Source organism: Platichthys flesus, chromosome 11 (genome assembly GCF_949316205.1).
Source record: "Platichthys flesus chromosome 11, fPlaFle2.1, whole genome shotgun sequence".
Classification (NCBI taxonomy): Eukaryota; Metazoa; Chordata; class Actinopteri; order Pleuronectiformes; family Pleuronectidae; genus Platichthys; species Platichthys flesus.
The window spans coordinates 21,896,485-21,915,030 of NC_084955.1; the positions used below are offsets into that span (position 1 = coordinate 21,896,485).

At 42.5% G+C, this 18,546-nt stretch overlaps 2 protein-coding genes across 5 annotated transcripts; both read right to left on the reverse strand.

Annotated features, from left to right (window-relative positions):
- Positions 1–166: 166 nt before the first annotated feature.
- On the reverse strand, positions 167–7,108 carry LOC133965068 (sialic acid-binding Ig-like lectin 10). The gene is made up of 10 exons (XM_062399457.1): positions 7,052–7,108; positions 6,586–6,696; positions 5,833–6,240; positions 4,868–5,188; positions 4,463–4,765; positions 3,275–3,544; positions 2,914–3,192; positions 2,691–2,796; positions 2,528–2,597; positions 167–2,053 (listed from the first exon to the last, which is right to left on the reverse strand). The coding sequence occupies exons 2-10, from the start codon at positions 6,644–6,646 to the stop codon at positions 1,625–1,627; spliced, it is 2,247 nt and encodes a 748-aa protein (XP_062255441.1). The 5' UTR covers positions 6,647–6,696; positions 7,052–7,108; the 3' UTR covers positions 167–1,624.
- Positions 7,109–8,512: 1,404 nt separating this feature from the next.
- On the reverse strand, positions 8,513–16,578 carry LOC133965069 (myelin-associated glycoprotein-like). Of its 4 annotated transcripts, XM_062399460.1 has the most exons (11): positions 16,476–16,578; positions 15,742–15,817; positions 15,265–15,633; positions 14,381–14,677; positions 13,533–13,790; positions 12,934–13,194; positions 12,172–12,480; positions 11,857–11,956; positions 11,195–11,291; positions 10,883–10,936; positions 8,513–10,585 (listed from the first exon to the last, which is right to left on the reverse strand). In XM_062399460.1, exons 2-11 carry the CDS (start codon positions 15,785–15,787, stop codon positions 10,427–10,429), a joined length of 1,950 nt encoding a protein of 649 aa, XP_062255444.1. In that variant the 5' UTR covers positions 15,788–15,817; positions 16,476–16,578; the 3' UTR covers positions 8,513–10,426. The 4 variants fall into 4 exon arrangements, with proteins under 4 accessions (XP_062255444.1, XP_062255445.1, XP_062255446.1 ...); XM_062399461.1 differs by lacking the exon at positions 10,883–10,936; XM_062399463.1 differs by lacking the exon at positions 11,195–11,291 and having other exon boundaries at positions 10,444–10,585.
- Positions 16,579–18,546: the final 1,968 nt, after the last annotated feature.

An 18,546-nucleotide genomic window follows, 5' to 3' on the forward strand; every position in this document is an offset into this window, starting at 1 on the left:
TAAAAAGCTTTAAGATACTTCAAGATACTTGAAGATGTCATCTCTTCTACTGCCTAACCATAGTAGTGTATTCAGACACAATACGTACATGGAGCGATGTGCTCGGTCTATATTACAGTTTGATATCTGCAGTGCCAGTTTATAACTGTAGAAGTACAAAGGTTCATGAACTTAAATGCTTTATTATGCAAACGTGACATCACTGTATTTACTTCCTTTTCACACATTTCAAGACACAAGATGTAACTATTGCATTAGCGATGCACTGTGACTGTGCTTATCAGTTAATAAATGCCTGAATAATAAATACTTCTTACAGCGCCTGTTGCTATTGTAGCATATAAGTTAAGGGCTCGGTTGACAACTCAAAGGTTTAGACTCAGACATTATCTAATGTGTTTTCTGTTCAATTTAAAAAAAGACACTTCTCACTCTGAGTCTAGTTCCTGCAGCACATTTTTCAAAGGGAAGTAGAAGAGGAAGAAGAAGAAGAAGAGCATCAACATTTAAGAGCTCTGACATTTAATCAGTTTCTTTTTTTTCTGTGTTCACCATTTACCAGTTTAATTTTACTGCTTCAGAAAAGCAGTTAGAATGTGTTGATTAAAAGACATTGCAGTGATCTGGAAAATACCCACAAAATAGAAGTGAAAAAATATTTTGAAAACTACTGCAATTGAAAATGCTACTTTTTTTAGCTATAGAATTAGATTTCTATAGGTTTGCTGTTTATCTTTTCAATAAATCTGACCCTTTCTGAAAAGCAGTTAAAATGAAGATTATTTGTAAGAAGAGAAAGATGTGCAGATCAATTATATTGTACAAAGACTGAGCTCCATAGACGACTTATACTGAAACTTCAAACAGGGATCTATCTTTCAACTGACCTGTGGACTTGAAAAAGATTCTACACGTTTATTTTTAGAGTTTCTTTGCTGCAGACACTCAAAATGAAAATGAAACAAGACATTAACTAGCAGCTCTGGAAACGTGATGTGCTGGAGATCTAATGTCAGCATGCTAACATAATAAGTTGAGGAATCACCAGAGTTAATTCACCACAACGGAACATTATGACAAAATTACAAAGGAAATCTTAAAAAATGCAGATATTTATTATCAACAACAGATAAATACTTGGCCCATCCACAAAAGCCAAAGCTCTAAGCCCGCCTCCCAAAACGTCCACTCCTTTGTGATTGGTCAACCTCTCCGAGCGTGTGTCGCCACTTTTACCCAGAGGCTTCCTGCTCAGCTGTAACCGCGGCTATAGTCATGAGAACCAACACCTGAAACACCTCGTCGGTAGTCCGGCTGATACTTCCACTTCACCGTGATGTCACATCACACGTCACAAAGTCCCACATTTGCATACTGCACATCTAGCGCCTGCATGTTTCTACAAAGCTTAGACACTAAAGCACAATAACACTTGGATAAGCATATTCTGCCCAACTTCCAGTCCACCTCTAGTTGAACGGATGCAGATGCCCCTCTGGGTAAAGAGGTGTTCTGTGTCTTGTCTGTTTATCACAGGCTGAATTTGCTGTGAATCTCGTATCCATCCTTCTTGACATCCAATTAGAGCACTGTATCCTCAAGCGCCTCCAAAAAATCTAAATCCTTATATCTCAGCCCTTAAATCCTTTACATTGGAGTACACTGCCATGTCCCCCGCTTCCTCCTCCTCTGGGACAAAATGATTTGTCTCCTCCGCTTCCTCCTCCTCTGGGACAAAATGATTTGTCTCATCCGCCTCCTCCTCCTCTCTCCCGGCCTCCTCCAACACCTCACCTTCCTCTGCACCACCATCTTCTCTTTCCTCTTTTACTTTTTTTTTGATTTCAGCATAATCCGTCTCAGTGGTCTCTGGTTTCATTGCTGCATCCCTGGGGCGCTTGCTTTTCAGCAGTGAGAAATCGATGCTGGCGTACTCCCCGTCTTTTGGCCCACTGTCGAGTTTCGGGGATCTTGACCCTGCTGCCACAGATCCAGCCTCAGCTCTCTTTCGGCCGCGGGTCTGGGCATCTTTTGCTGCTTGTCCGTTATGTACCTGTCAGGTACAACGTCAATTATAGGACTTACTTGGCAGCAGGAATCCAAAGTCTGCTCTTGCATGACGTTTCTATTTCTGTGTTATTTACATTAAAGTACTTTCATTGGGTCACAACCATCCTCTATTCTTCTTTGCTACAACTTGAGTTATTTCATTACCTCGGTCAAAGAGGTTTCAGTTCAGTGGATTAGATAAAAACAACTGCACAGTTTACCATAAAACTAAGGTAAGGGAAGCACTGCTTTAAAGTTTGGTACGGATCAGGAGGCGGATCCAGTCATATTTTACTTTCCCTAACATAGAGATAAGGTTTTTTTATTTTTTTATTCAGGATTCACATCTGAGTGTGTGCAGTTTGGTTCCTTAATTCAGAGAAAACCTAGATCCGCCTCTGCCTGGAACAATTCTGAAGAAAACTCATGTTAAATGAATGTACCTTTTATAGTGCAATAGATAAAAGAATATAAATACCAGTGGATCCTCAGGATTAGTCACCATTTCCATAGTCTCATGCCGATTATCAGGGCTCTTCTGTTTCTTTCTGGAAGAGAAAACCATTCAAAATTTGGATAAGTATATATATATGAATATTATCCACAAACAAAATATGGAAATAAATGAATGGGATGAATACCTGTTGCATATTTTTGCCAAACAGAAAACGACGGCTGACAGAAGAACACCGATCAAAAAGGCAACCATGATTGGCCCCCATCTTTCAATTAATTCTGTGGGTCCATCTGCAATCAGAAGGAAACAAAGAAAAACATGCGGATGTATTTCTGAACAATAGTAAATAGTTGGAACAGAAGTTGTGTGCTCAGGCAGCGATCTAAAGTAGCAGAAGTTGAATTTACCGGCATGTTCAGATGACTTTATTCGTTTGGTGATATTCTGTTTTGCTTCCCCATTTGTGTTGCCGCTGACACACTGGACAGAGCTGTCATTTCGGCCTTTCACGATGACGGTACTGTTCACAGCGTAGTTTGACACGGTGGTAATGACTGAGTGCGCAGTCTGGTCCTCCAGTAGCGGCCATCTGATGGTGGGTAGAGGAAACCCCTCACTGATGCACACACAGGTCAGGTCCCCCGACTGGACCACACAGTTAGAGCTGTTTAAGATCTTGGGACCCCCTGTGAGCACACAAGCAACGTGAGAACAAAACGCTGATGAACCTTATCTTCCTTTTCATAAACATCAGGGCGGCCCACTTACAAGTCACCATCACGTCAGCAGTTTTAGTCGTGGTCCTGTTTCCATGTTGTGCTGTGCAGATGTAACGTCCTGATTGTTCTGCAGTCACATTATGTATGATGAGTGTGGATGAGCCATTCTTCAGGACCTTTCCTTTGGGCGGGTTTGTGCTGGAGTCAAATTCAGTCCACGCTACAACAGAGGGAGGGAAACTGTTCCCTCTGCAGGTCAGATTCAGATCAGCTCCCTCCTTCACACTGAAGGTTCCAGTGATGACTGGATCTCTCATGTCTGTGAGGAAAAACAAAAACATAAAACGATTTAAATAATGATGAGAAAAAGAGGCGGTACACAGATACGGAAATAAGACAAATAAAATATGGATAGACAGGCAGACAGATACGAGAGAGAGAGAGAGAGAGAGAGAGAGAGAGAGAGAGAGAGAGAGAGAGAGAGAGAGAGAGAGAGAGAGAGAGAGAATGCACGTGGTTCGCCCCAGTTTACTTTTGAATGCTACCACTGGGGGGTGCTAGCGCCTGATGAATTTCATAAAGCTGTGGAGGTTATTCAGGGGGAATTTGTCAGCGTATTAAAAAACGTTTTCTGCTCTAAACTTATTACTTAATTATCTGACAACTTAAAAAACACTTTTTTGCTCTTTCTTGTGTTTCTTTCATCCTTCTATCTCAATACTTGTCTTTACTTTTGCAAAAGCACCTGCTCAAAGATTACATGCCCTAAATGAATAAAGTATATCTCTGAAACTACAGGGTCTATATGAATATTCTTGATATCTATATTAAGAGATGAGTGATTTCAGACTATATCAGATCATTCTCTGTGCCAAGTTGTATACTGATAAAGTGAATGATAAAGTCAAATGAAAACTTTATCACACTTTACCACAGGTTCTCTTTCTTGTTTGAAAGGGGGGGGGGGTGAGGTGAGGGAGTGTTCAGCTGCAACATGTAACTTCGCCACTAGATGTCACTACATTCTACACTGCAAATTTTAATAATTTTGTAAAATTGTATCTGCTGTTATTTAATTTTAGATTATTTAATTTGTTGTCTTTCAATCAGCATCGTTTTAATTTGCTTCTTGTCTTGGATGTTTTCGCATTATTGACCTTGTAACAGCTGTTTTGAAAGGTGCTATACTGATACGGTTATTATTAATATTATTATTATATGTTGTTGTTGTACTTACAGATTACTGTTACGGTGACATTTCCCTTCAAGATTCTGTTCATGTGTATCACTGTGCAAACGTACTGTCCAGCTTCCGCTGCTGTGACATTAGAGAGAGAGAGAGTTGCAGTTCCTCTTTCTTCTGTGAGCTGAGCTGAGTCATTGAGCTTGGTTTCCTGCGGAGTTGTTCCTGTTCCATTTCTGATGCTTTGATCAGAAACTTTAGTCCACGTGATCCGCGATGGAAGCAATCCCTCAACCTCGCACGTCAGATTCAGAGTCTTGCCCTCACTAACACTTGCATTCTTGGTTATTCTGACATCTAAGATACAAAAACACACGTTGCACAGTCATATAATATGGTTGAAGCACAATGTTTCCATTTGTAAATTCAGCCATCAGAAATGAAGTAGTTTCTACTCACAGCTCACACTGAGAGTTGCTGTCTCCTCTGTGCTCACGTTCCCTTGGAAGAGGACCGTGCAGGTGATGTTGGCTCTGTGATGTTCAGCTGAAGGGGAGAAGGACAGAGTCGAGCTGCGTCTCTTGGCGAACTCAGTCACATTCTCAGTTTTGAAGGGCGTGATGTTTCCTGTGAGGTCAGCGTCGCTCTCTCCTCTTCCTCGCCACCTCCAGGTGAATGTAGGTTCAGATCCAGAGCAGAGACCAGGAGCAGTGCAGGTCAGTGTGGTCTGCTCACCATCCGTCAGAGGGGGAATCATCACTTCGGGCCTCTGACTCAGACCTGATGGGAGACCAGTTCATAAATGGAGTCAGATGAGAACGTCATCATTCACTTCATTCACTTTTTTTTAAATGAGGCAACGATAAACTGCATCATCTAAACAATCGCCAAAATTGCTTTAGGTCCCACCCATAGACTGTGAATAAAGATGGACGACATGACGGCTCCACTAAAGTGAAGCCAAATTCCTGTTATCACCCTCTGGTGGTTGGCAGCAGTTCAGGTCATTAACCCTGCCACCTCCATGTTAGTAAATGGGACATGGATCAAAAACTCAAACTTCACCTCAAATTAACTTTTCGCAACAATTGTTTCTTTCATTTCCGGGAGTTCATATCACACTGATGTTTGTCAAAGTGCAAATTCTTCACAAAGTTTGGTTCTAATACGTTTTTTGATGTTAGCCTCTGTAACAGGATGAAACATCTTAATTGGTCCTACAATCGGTTGAGCCCATGTACTGACGGGACTTTGACATCACTCTACATCACTACATCTCTACTGTGCAAACTTTGACACCAAAAGTGCAACGTGGCATCACACGTATTTTGTACCATGGAAGGAAATGGAGAAGTGTTGTTCATGTTTATTTTCAGCCTATTGCCCCAAACACCAAATATGTCATACAGCAGAATGGTTCATACCTTTAACAGAGACAGTTGCTCTTTGGGGGAATGTATATGAATCTTTACTCCATGAAGCTTCAACTCTGTGTTGATATGCTCCAGAGTCCGACTCCTTCAGGTCATTGACGATGATGCTGCAGTTTTTCTTGCTCACATCAGACTCCAGCAGTGACACTCGTCCTTTAAACTCCGACTGAACCTTATCGCTGGAGGTGCTACTGTTGAAAATCATGTCTCCATCACCACATCTCCCTTTAGTCGGTTCACATTTAAACCAAACTATATGTGAGATGTGGATATTCTTAGGAACAGTGAAGGAGCATGGTATCACGACACAGAGTCCGGCCTCAGCTGTTATGTTTCCTTCAACTAGAGTGTTACAGTAATCCGTCAAAGGACAACTCGTTTTCCCCCACACTGAAGAACCTGTTAATGCAAACATTAAGAGAAAAACAGGGAGAGAGATTATTTACACTTTTAAAATATACCAAAAAAAAGAAGAAAGGCAGCTTCGGAAAAAAAATTGAACATGTGAATCTGTCAGTTTTACACAGTTTTATATATATATATATATATGAAATGATGTCAGCAAACACGACACAGTGGAATTCCAATAATCAATGTATAATACTTTGGAAAACAAATGTATTGTTGAAATCCTAATCCCAAATTAAAACCTTGATTGTAGCAAATATTTTAATGGCAAACTATTTCCATCTATTTTCTTCATAACTATAAAGTTGGCATATGAATAAATTAAAAAGTGAACACCTGTCTCAGTATCGCTGACTCTCACAGAGAAAAGCAGAGTCGCCCAGATGAGAACAAACATCCTGATTCTATGAAAGTTCGTCTCTTCTTCTTCTTCTTCCTCCAACGAACCTGACACAGAAAATACAGAAACGGAACCAGAGGACAGTTTTGATATCATCTGAAAAAAGGATAATGCATGTTCAGATTTTCCTTGAGTCGCTATAATACGAGAAGCAGCAGCAGTTCTGAATCGATTTATATCTGTAAATGTCTCAACTTTTTGCCATGTTTCACGACCCCTGTCTAACTGTGAACCATTAACTGTACAGTTTATATTTAACACTACATCCTCACTCTTTCTCCAGCAAAGTCTCACACCTTCAATACACCAGTAAAGACAGGAATGTGGAAAAGACTGTTAAATAAACATTTTCAGTTCAAATCATATATATAAGTCAAGCATTAGTTAAATGTTGTGCTTTACCTTTCTGTCTCCCTCTCTCTCTGTTTCTACTCTGAAGTGACTTCTCCTCTTGTTGCTTTTCCGTCTCCACCCCAAATTATGAAACCCAACAGTTTAAGGAAGTCACTGCCGAGAAACGTTTTCCTTTACGCATAGACAGGCTTTTACACAGTTTCCCAATTTCCACCGTTATCTCTGAATAACTCAATAAAATGTGACATTTTACAAAAAAGGGGAATGTGTTGACTTAACTTCTTGAGAAACCAACAAACCAGTGCATGCACTTTTTTCATAATGTGATATATTCTGTGACTGTGCTTTAAATACTGAATGAAACCTATCTTTAAAACTGAACAGAAACTCTGTGCTTTAAGCATTTCCTCCCTTGTTGTTTTTTGAATGATTTTACAGTCTTTTGGACTGATCTCTGGACAAGTTTTCCAAAATATAATAGTCAATGTGTATTATTATTTGGACCAATATTCACCAGACTCTAAATTAACTACTTCTTAAAAATGTTTTGTTACCAATAAAACACTGTAACATCAGTAAATCAAGAACAAACCTTGCCAAGCCTTGTTTGGGAGGGTTGGTCATTAATATTATTAATATCTTTCTGTGTTGCTCATTTTACCAAAGTGAAACCAAAGAGGGGAAAAGTGTGTCACGGTTCCACTATTGTGTAATGTGGCACAACAAGACAAACAGACACTTCACCGTTTGTTCTCAAACAATAATGAGCTGTTTCCATTTTGTGTTGTTTTACCTTTATTTATGTTTGCATGGAACTGAAAACAGATGAATTTGCCCGAGGTGTGAAAGAGCCATTTAAAACGAAAAGAGCAAGCAAAGTACATCATTGGAGAAATTCTACCGTCATTAACTTTGCTAATTTGCAGAAATTGCTAAACCCTGACCTGAATTATTGTGTCAATCACATATGTAGAAAAAAAACTCTCCATAATAATAACAACAATAATAATAATTATGATCACCATAAATTATATTACATACAAATCAGCTTTACAACACACTGCCAAAAGATTAGGTAAGACTTGTTTGATATTTCTAAGATTCAGAAAATGAAAAAACAAAAGTAAAATCCCCTCATGGGGTGCTTTAGAGACAGGAACAGGTTATGGTCTTTGTGCATACAGGCAGTTTAAGAATGCTAGCCAATGTTTATCCTGTATCTGAAACCCTCGACAGAATACTGTCTTATAAAAGCTTAATATGAATTAAAATAGCTGGTTGACACTGGATGTTTTTTACATGCACAGAGAACCTGTTTGACTGGTTTTATATCAGATAGAGAGTATCCTATATACTTATATCCTTATTATCTGTCTGAGGCGTCGTCGTCATCGATTATTTCTTCTGTCAAGGAGGTTAAGTTACATCTGGGTTTGTTTGTTTGTTTGTTTGTTAGCAGGGTTACACAAAAACTACTCATTACCTAATACCTACTCTCATATTCATGAATTTTTGGTAAGGATCCGGATTTGGGGGCGAATCGAGGATTGTTTTTCCCTCTTTCTTAAACATTGACGTAGAGCATTTAAATAATGAAATGTTCACCAACAAAGGGAAATCCAGGCCATTTAGGGAACTGGTCCCTATGACTGTGTGAAATGTGGTTTGATTGAAAACAAAGGGACCCGTTTGACCTCGAAGGAGGGGGAACCAGACATGACGATTTGTTGTGAGAGCACGTTGTTTTGTCTAAAACCAGCTTTGAGCAGCATCATCATCATCATCATCATCATCATCATCATCATCATCATCATCACTACCATCTGACGTCAGACCTTTCGCCTAGGCACTTTCACCTTTTGCCTTAGAGGGGTTCATGTGATACACGTGTCCGATAATTTAGTCTGCCCCTCGAAATATGTAATACAAATTACCATGACCCTTGATAGAAAAGCCCACCACCCCCCCGCCCCCAGCTCTCCGTTAGAGGCTGGGTACTGCTCTGTTCTATAAGCTTGTATCAAGTCAGTGTTCAGTCACTGGTTGAATGATGTGTGGTTTTTAATTTTCCACACTGGCTTCTCATCCCAGTTCAATACTTAAATTAGAACTAATTTACTGTACATACATGCATCTTTTCTTCCTTATCAACAAACATATTATTATATTTTCGACACCGTTGTTATCGAGTTAGAATATTACTGAACTTTGACATGACGTCGTGGGCTGATCAAATGTCGTTGAATAGCACAACCAGCTGGCTAGTCAGCGTCACTCTTTGTCATTCAAACATCTGATGCAGCCCTGTGAGAAATAAGCATCCGCTCGTCAAAGTGAAGTGACGCTCGAATTTCCCAAAGACCTCAGAGATCAGTGTCCTCTGGTCTTTCAGCACAATATGAATATACACAGGCATACACACATACACACACACGCACACACACACATTGTCTACAAGAGATAACACCTTGGCCACTCACGTGCAAGTTTGATGTGCTTTAGGTCTGTTTTTTCCAGATAGACCAATATAAGAGCCTCAGGGAGATGAAGCATAAGGTGAGACAGACATTTTACGTTGGCCACGGAATAGGAAAAACTCAAAATATTTGTTTTACACATTCTACAGATGGATGCTGAAAAAGAAAAAAAAGCTGTGACATATTTCCGAACCGGACAGTGTTTGAATTAGATTAACAAAAACCTTGCCACTTGTTATCAAAATTGAAAGGTGGCATTTTCGTCTTTCATTTATTAAGAGAGGCTTCTGAGTCACAGCACACATTAAATACAATTATGTAAAAACAAAGATTCCCAGACGCGTTTCCGTCTCCCGCTTCACTCGGTTATCTTCTCGGGATGTAAGCAACCGAAGGAAAGAGAGGAGACGGGTTCGCGCTCGGTCAGATGGACACGTACAGATGAGAGAACAAAGAGCTCGGTTACTCCTTCCCCCGATGCTTCGACTGGCAGCAGACACAGTGACAGTTACAGGAGACACACATAGAGCAAATTGTGAAATGGAGGCAAGCACCCGGACGGCCGTCATTTGACAGGAACATCAACGATCACAATGAGGAGGGAGAAAGCAACAAAAACATGGCCACTTCTGTTACAACTGAAGCTGGAAATTTACACTATTTATTTTACATCGTCCAATGGGTCCTGCTCTGACCCGAAAAGTAAAAGTTTTTTCCCAAATCGTGGCATTTGAAGGGGCATCCCACTGGAGAGGGGCAGCGTGAGTGGGGAGTACTGGCATCAGGTGATCTCTGACTAATCTGGAGAACCGAGGAGTTGTCATATGCAGGGGGAGATCCAGTAGAAGAGGCTGGGGGGGGGGAGTTATTATGGGGCAGGGGGTGTGTGTGATACAGGGTTGCCACTGCGTCTCGCATAGCCGAGGGATCAGGGAAGGATCGCGATTCATTTGGCTTTTATTTCCGTGTAGTTGCTGCCGTCATCCCCCCTCCCTGAGGCCCCCTCCCTGGGCCTGGCTCCGATAAACTCCAGAGCGGCATAATTCAGCTCTTGTTTCTCCAGTCCTGCCATAGAGCCCACAGGTTGATAATCCCCGTCTTCTCCCTGCAGACAGAAGGACCGATCAGCGGCGCAAATTACAGGCGAGGTGCCAGCGACACCTCACATGACAGAAGAGTGCGACAGACACCAGACAGGAAAGATGTTAGTGGTTACTGGTCGACATACTGGCGAGGAGACTGAGATGTTTCCTGTTAGTTTGGCAGTTTGTGTTAGCGATGAGGCAGCCATGCAGAAGGCAGTTTTGGAGACAAATGGCAGTGTACAGAGCGGAGAAGCTGACATGCGACGAGATGCGTCGGTCACTTGTGCCTTTAATGGGGACTTGTTTGGGAACCTTACCGTAGTCTCCTCTAGAATGGAGTTAAACTTTGAGCCCAACAGCTCTGTCTTAAGCTGTGCAGGAGTTAGGGGAGAGAGAAACAGACAGAGAAACGCAGAGAAGCAATGAAAGCAGGAGAAAACAGTGTTTGGAAAGGTCATGATGCAGCTACGAGGCTGCTTGTCAGAGGGATTCCTCCTGCGACCTTGTTTTCAGAGGTCAAAATGGGGTTGTGTATGAATGCACAGAAATACAACCCCACACCACCTGAGAATGGTCATCCAACCCATCCTCCATTAGAATCATTATTAATTGACATCGGCATGTCTCACCACTTTCTTCCTCAGATTTTGTTTGTCCTTCTTGACTGCGCTGTAGTACAACGCTGGGTTCTCCAGGACCACTTCCTGTCTAGGGTTGCCATTCTCTCTGGGGGACGGAGTCACATAATCAGACTCGGCCTCGACTGCCACGAACGCAGGGCGACACGCCAAGCCTGGGCATCCATTTTAAAACAACAAGCTGTGTGAGGTTATGTTGGAGGCCACCTGTGGCTGTGAGTGACGTGGTTATTTTATGGGTTTAGTTGCTGAGCTCACACCCACTTCAGGGGTGATTTTTCCAGTTAGGCTTTTAAATTTGGGGGTCCAAATTTGCCTTGAGGCCTAAATAAAGCACTTTGGTTATGAGGGCTACCTGGGTTGTACTGAGCGTAGCGGGTCAATGATTCAGAAGCAGTGTCAGCGGCTGGGAATCGGGCCTGCAAAATGTAAGGTTAGTCCAGCTTGCTAACCCAATGTGGATCATTTCACTTGGGACTTAAAAATTGCTCTGGAGAAATGGTTGTCGCGTCCCACATACACTCAAATAAAATGTGCACGAATGTGTTTTAGAATGGATGACAAGGCTTAAGTGTTTCCTTGGAATTCAGAATGCTTAGTGAGGAACATTACGTTTCTGCCTCGCACTGGCCTCTAAATTAGTTAATACTCACTTCTTGTTGTTGTGGCCAACGTATCTCACTGCTGCAATGATGAAGGCTATGACCGCTACTCCTCCGATGGTCCCAACTATAACTGCCATCATGTACTTTTCTGAAAATAAGGGTGAACAACATCGAAAATTAGGGCTTTGTTAAAAAGATGGACACAATTCAGTCCGGCCACTGGCTGTCGCTGCCACAGAGGCAAGAGTCCATTACATATTTCCATGTCCATTCACACAGTTACTCTGTCTCCTGACAGCCAGACTCCTCTACCTTGTCTGTACCAATGATCCAACCATTCCCAGATGAGACACGTCTACTCACTCTCCTGCTGCAGCTCCAGAAGTACACTCTCTCTTCCGTACGAGTTGTAGAAGCCGCAGTGGACGTTGACGGCCGGGCCGCCGTTGTCCACCCGCTCTCCTTTCTCCCGCAGCTTGATCATGCCCGTGGAGGTGTGTCCGTCCGTGTGCGTGTAGAAGTTGAACCGGCCGTCGGTTTCGTTGATGGTGATGTTCAGGTCGGGCAGGTAGAACTCGATGGTGGGCTCTGGGTTTCCCGTGGCTATGCAGACGCACTGGACACCCTCCCTCACCACTGTGCACTTTGACTCCTCCAGCAGGACGGGGGCATCTGTCAGAGGCAGTGCATTAACATTTGCAGGTTCAGTTTTTACGATTTAGGGGAAAAGGATCTATTGGTAGACATTGGCTAGTGTATAATCATCGTAATTTGTATTCTTAATTGTACGAGTTGGTGTACCCTAGAATGAGTTTATATTTAAATGCTTTATAAGTACATCACTAGCGGGTCCTCTCTATGGAGGCCGCCATGTTTTTTACAGTGGCCCAAACTGGACAAACTAAATACCTTTTGAGTTTTCATGAAAACTGAAGGCTACCACATGTTGACGGGGAGGGTGAGGTGAGGGGTATTCAGTTGCAACATGCAACCTCACCACTAGATGTCAATAAATTCTACACACTGAACCTTTAAACTCACTGTGCCCCTAATATTTTCATATGATTCACTTTGTCCTACATTTACACAACTATTGGATCAAATACAGTGACCTGCAGCACTCACACTCAACAGTGATGTTAAAGGAGCTGCTGGCTCGGCCGTGCTCGTTCTCGGCCAGGCAGCGGTACTGTCCGTCTCCCTGCGGTGAGATCTTCGCGATCTCCAGCACGGACAGCTCGTCAGCGGTGATGGTGCCCACCAGTTGTCCGTCTTTCAGCCAGGTGAGGGTCGGGGCCGGGCTGCCCTGGGTGCTGCAGTGCAGGGCCAGTGTGGTGCCCTCACTCACAATCATAGAGTCGTTCACCACGGGCTCACGTGGAGGGTCTGCAGCAAAATGTAAAAAACATAAAAGGTTTTTAGATCTGGGAAATATCTCTTCGTCGTTCACATAGTTCAAATAAATTTTGTAAGGGCTAATGGACTTCCTCATGACTCTAAAAACAAAATTATTTTCTCTGGACTATTCCTTAATTGTGGGTGATTGGAAAAATCCAGTTACATTTTAATCATTATCTAAACTCCTGAATTGTTCCAGTCCCAGTCCAGGATGAACTGAATTGATAATGGAGTGACAGGATGAACTACGAACTCCAGAATGAAATACAGATTCCTTAATATATACTAACTGTGCACTGTAAGCATAAATGAAGAGGGACACTCACACTTGACAGCCAGGTACAGTGAGGTATTCATCATCCCATAGCCGTTGTCACCTACGCAGGTGTAGATTCCCTCCTGTGCTGGCGTCAAATCATCCAGGGAGAGCGAGATGTTGGACGCCGTGTCCCACAACAGCTCCTGGTCTCCAAACATCCAGGAGATCCTGGACACAGGGTTACTCTCCACCTCGCAGTGTAGCACCACGGAGCTGCCCTCCATCACCTCCGAGGACACGTTGACCCACACCGAGCGGGGAGCGTCTGGCAGAGTAAGAACAGTAGACACTTTAATCTCTGAGCACTCTGGTGTCCGGACAACGATGAACAACTGGTTCTTAAACGCGAGTTGATCTTTGCTGCTAAAGTAATTAAGGCTGTGAAAGTAGAACAGCAATGTATTTTTGTTTAAATAATATGGAGCTAAAATGTTTCAGTGTATATATTTGATGCAAAGTGCAGAACAATAATAGAGCAACATTTCCTTCATGGTTCACTCAGTTTGGAAATATACAAAGTCCATGAAAATGTACAAATCAGAGCTTGAGCCTGAGCAGATTTCTACAAAAGGCCCAATACAAGGGAAACATGAAGATTATGTTTGAAGCTAACTTGTATTGCATAGTATATGGTAGTAAACAATGGATGTTGGACAGGTAATTGGCCCCTTTGTTTCAATTTTAGATCTGCCACTGTCCTTAGTAGAATACCTGTCACCTGAAAGCTAGCTGTAGTGTTAGCACCATGGTTTTTAAACCAGCAGCCTTCTTTAAAACTTAAATCTAATGCAACATGACACATGAGAAGATGTTTGAATATGTTACTCAAATGCCTTTTTAACTCTTTGAACTTACACTTGACGTCCAGAGAGACGAGCCTCTCGTAGACCAACGTGGTGTTGGGGTAGTAGACCCTGCAGCCCAGCAGCTGTCCGTTGTGCATGGGTCTGGGGACGAAGGTGAGGGTGCTGGAGAGCACGGCCGTGTTGCTCTCCTCCAGGTAGTCGGTAGAGAACTCAGGGTCGGGCAGGTAGTCGGTGTACATCCACTGGATCTCCGGAACCATCTCAGGACAGTTGTCAGGAGCGTAACATGTCAACTCAAGATTCTCGTCGCTGACTATCTCCTCTGGGACGTCAATGCTGGGTTGATCTGGAGAACGGGAAGAAGAAGACATCAGTGGATTTTGAAGAAAAACACACAAATTGTAATGCTAAGAATTGTCTTTGTAAATCACAATTTTGACTTGTGTACACAGAAGCAGCTCAAAGTTAAAGCAAGACTATGTAAGTGTACTGAGCAACAGCGCCCCCTGCTGCAACACATGGTGATTTATTATGTTGGTTCTCATGGGGAGCAAAAATAAAGCTTTGAAGCCACTGGTTTAAGGTAAACAATTGTCGTGGTGTTACGTTAAGTTGAAAACTTCAACTGCAAAAATAAAACAATTTCTCAAATCAAAGAACTTTCAGGATTAAATGGAGAAATGACAAAATAAAATACATTAAAATCAAAAGCAAGCTCGACCATGCAGCATCTAGTAATATCAGATCTTCAGGTTAACAGGTAAAGTAATGACGTGAGAACATATTGTTGCCGGCCCAATATGGGGTTTCAGTCTTTGTGTTAAAATAATGACAGGGAAAATTTGTTGTCCCTCGACTAATGGCAACAAACTGCTCCTAATAATTCGTATTCATCGTCTACATTGTATTTTTCACTCCGATCATTAATCCTACCAAGAACTTTGAGCTCAGCGAAGTCTGGGTACGTGTACATGTTGGCTCCACCGAGGTCAGCGCGGAAGTAGTATCTCCCCGAGTGCTCTGTGCCGATGTTGTTGATGAGCAGAGTGCAGTTCCTCTGGTTCAGGTCGCCCAGCAGCTTGGTGCGCCCCTTGTAGCTCTCGTGCACGACGTCCGTGCGCGTTTTGAAGACTACCGGGGGGAAGAGTTGCGGGTAGGGCTGGCCGAAGTACCAGATACCGTGAATGCCGCGGTACGGCCTGACGCCGGACGGATACATGAAGGTGCAGGGGATGACCACGCAGGAGTTGGTCATGGCCGAGATGTCCCGCGGTACCCAGACGTTCCACTGGCAGCTGGCATCTGAGAGAAGAGCAGACACAAATGATGAGCGAGGTATGACCATGACTCGTTAATGGTGATAAAAAGGTAAAATATTTCAAACAAGGAAGAGGAAGAGGGATCAATCACCTTTGATGATGAACAGCAGTGTGAAGAGCAGCTCTGAACACCACATGGTCTCCGCTCAGCGCTGGAACATAAACGTCTGCAGCAGAGAACTTTCTGTCAGTTTCATGCATCATCAAGACGGAGAGAGAGAAATCAAATGAGTTGTTTGTAGCGTCGGTGCTGGCGCGTGTCTCATCTGCCCCTGAGAACCATCACACTTACTTCATATGTTTCTGAAATGAGTTTTTACTGAATGGGTTATCATGAAACTTGGAACAAATTTTGTTGTTTGAGGGGTTTGTTTGACACCAATTTCCCAGGTAATAATTCACGGGTCTTGATTAAAACCTGTTGACACATTTAGGGGACTGATATCTACGAATGTGTGTGTGCAACTTGGTGCAACAGCTCGATTGAATTTAGAGGGACGGTTGGGACTTGGTGGAGGGTTTGCACTCGTCCAGTTTTGATTTTGTAATGGTTCCAGTAAATAAGAACGATTTTTGTAATCACGCTTTATCAGGATAAATGTAATCCTAATCATTATTAATTAATGCAAGTCATAGGATTCATGTTAGAAGAAGTCTCCATCACAAAAGAGATAATTTTTCAGAATTTTGTTTAGCAATTCTAGTTACCAATGTGTGTGTTTTGTCTTAAAGTAGTTAAAACAATCTTTTACTGTTTGGTCCACATGTTGTGTGCTTGTGAAGTCAATTTTTGCTTGTGTTAAAATACCGTGACGGTGGTTTCACCTTGAAAAGCTGATGGTAGAAACGGACTCGGCAGCGCAGCTCGTCAGCAGCTCCACTAGAGGGGGCTCACTCACACCCAGACAGCCTGACAGCCTTCTTCTCTGTATAGAGCAAAGAATCAGTGACATCAGCAGCAGCATCATCATCATCATCATCGTCAGGCAGTGACATCACTCCGAGCTGCAGCAAGTCACACAAACACACAGCGTCAGCTCAGCGTCACTCAGCACCTGGTCGCCCCCCCCCCCCCCCCCCCTCAGTACAGTCACTCGTTAAAGTCGCGTAATCGTCCGGCCAATGAATGACTCCCACTGTTGAGCTGAGCTCTGACGCCAAACCAAACTCCGCTCAGCAAACATCATGTCATCTTAGATCACTGATACGATCTGTTCTGCACCAGAAATAAAGGAGGGGGGGGGGGGGGCTGATAATACTAATGTTACGTGATGTAACATAATACTCAGTGATTACAACATGCGTGAACAAACTAAATTGTCCAGTAATTGAGAGTGCATCAATGAGTCTCATGGCAGCATCAACATAGTGTTCCAAAATGCCTACAGAGCATCAACACTCAAAGCTATATTAGCTATTATATAAAGGCAAAAAAAAACATATATATGGCAGTTTTGTTACATGAAAATTATGTTTGTTTGTGTTGTTTATTGGATGATTACTTCTTGTGTTGTTGTTTTTTTGCATTCCAGTTGATTTTGTCTGAGCTAGATCAATATCACACCTCCTCACTGTGCTTGCACATTACATAAGCATTATATCCAGGTGTATATTGGACTTAAGTTGATATATTGCGATTCAAAGTTTTTCTGCTCAACTTAAATCCAAGACTCTTTAAGAACAACCGTCACTCGGATAAAGAAATAATCTAGAAAGCTAAAAGAAATGATAACGTGACATTTATAGTGACAATTATCGATATCTACTGATGTGAACATTTTTATTGCGATATTTATTTCTAATTTCTATAGAAGGAAGTTAAACGGAAGAAGAAACTGTGTCTTAAACAGCTGCAATATTCAGTTTTATTAGCCTCACTCATTTACAATAGCAATCACTGCTCGCCTAATATTTAGTAGTAAGTAAAAGATCATACTCTGGTTGTGTTTTAATCATTTCATTTTCCTGGTATTTACTCTGAATGCTCTTTCTGTTCATCAGGAAACAAATGTCATTAAAGCCGATCCAGAAAATACCATAATTCACTTGTTTCACTCATCAGTAGATCGTAATGGTCTGCACCTTATCCATTTTATTCTGTCGATTTACTTTTTATAAAACTGTAACTAGCTTTTACTTCTTACCTTTATGGTTTTACAGGAAATCTAAATGTGCAGAGCAAATAAACAGTGTGTTACTTTGGAGTGGCAGCAGAGGATTTAGCCTCACGCTGCAGCAGCTGGTGTGCGCAGATGGCCGGCCTGAGAGTGGATTGTGCTGCGGAGCTTCGTGATTAACACATCCCAACATCCCCCGGAGAATCCGTGGCTACTATTAGCTTTGTTTATTCGAGAGGAGTGAAAAATCCTGCCGTGGATTTTTCATGTTTGCTCGTCATGAAGTTCCAGAGCCAAGAGAAAGACAAACGCCTCCACTGGCAATGGGAGAGGTGGCAATCACCCTTTTTTCTAAACCTGCATATGCGTGCAAATTTGTTTCTAGAAGAGGTAAATGAGGATGAAACTGTGAGACTGAGTGAATGAGCTGAGACTCAAACGAAGCTGCAGAAGCTTTGTTATTAACTACTAGTCACAGGTGATGGAACTTCACAAGGTATTGAACTACAGCCAGCTGCATCACTCTTGTGGGTCCCCTTGAAACATTCCCATTGTCATATTCATTCCATTTCTGTATTTGCATGTGTTGTGACATTCTGTTTTGATGTCTCAATCAGCAGTGCGGGGATCTCTCGGTCTCGGTACTCGTGGCTCCAGAGAGCATCTTAAACATCTCAGCCCGAGTGAGGTCACATTCTGAGACGTCTTGACTCATAGTGCTGCACTGTGGTCCGTCACGGTCATAACTTTCTCCAACATTGCGTCAAGCTCCACCATCT

Excerpts from the sequence above, each read along its gene's own strand:
- LOC133965068 (XM_062399457.1), bottom strand. The coding sequence starts at position 6,646 with ATGTTTGTTCTCATCTGGGCGACTCTGCTTTTCTCTGTGAGAGTCAGC. Across the intron at positions 6,241-6,585 it reads AGTCAGCGATACTGAGACAG|GTTCTTCAGTGTGGGGGAAA; the intron begins GTGTTCACTTTT and ends TTGCATTAACAG. Across the intron at positions 3,193-3,274 it reads TGCTGACGTGATGGTGACTT|GGGGTCCCAAGATCTTAAAC; the intron begins GTAAGTGGGCCG and ends GTGTGCTCACAG.
- LOC133965069 (XM_062399460.1), bottom strand. The coding sequence starts at position 15,787 with ATGTGGTGTTCAGAGCTGCTCTTCACACTGCTGTTCATCATCAAAG. Across the intron at positions 15,634-15,741 it reads ACTGCTGTTCATCATCAAAG|ATGCCAGCTGCCAGTGGAAC; the intron begins GTGATTGATCCC and ends CTCTTCTCTCAG. Across the intron at positions 11,957-12,171 it reads TCTGGAGCTGCAGCAGGAGA|AAAAGTACATGATGGCAGTT; the intron begins GTGAGTAGACGT and ends CCTTATTTTCAG.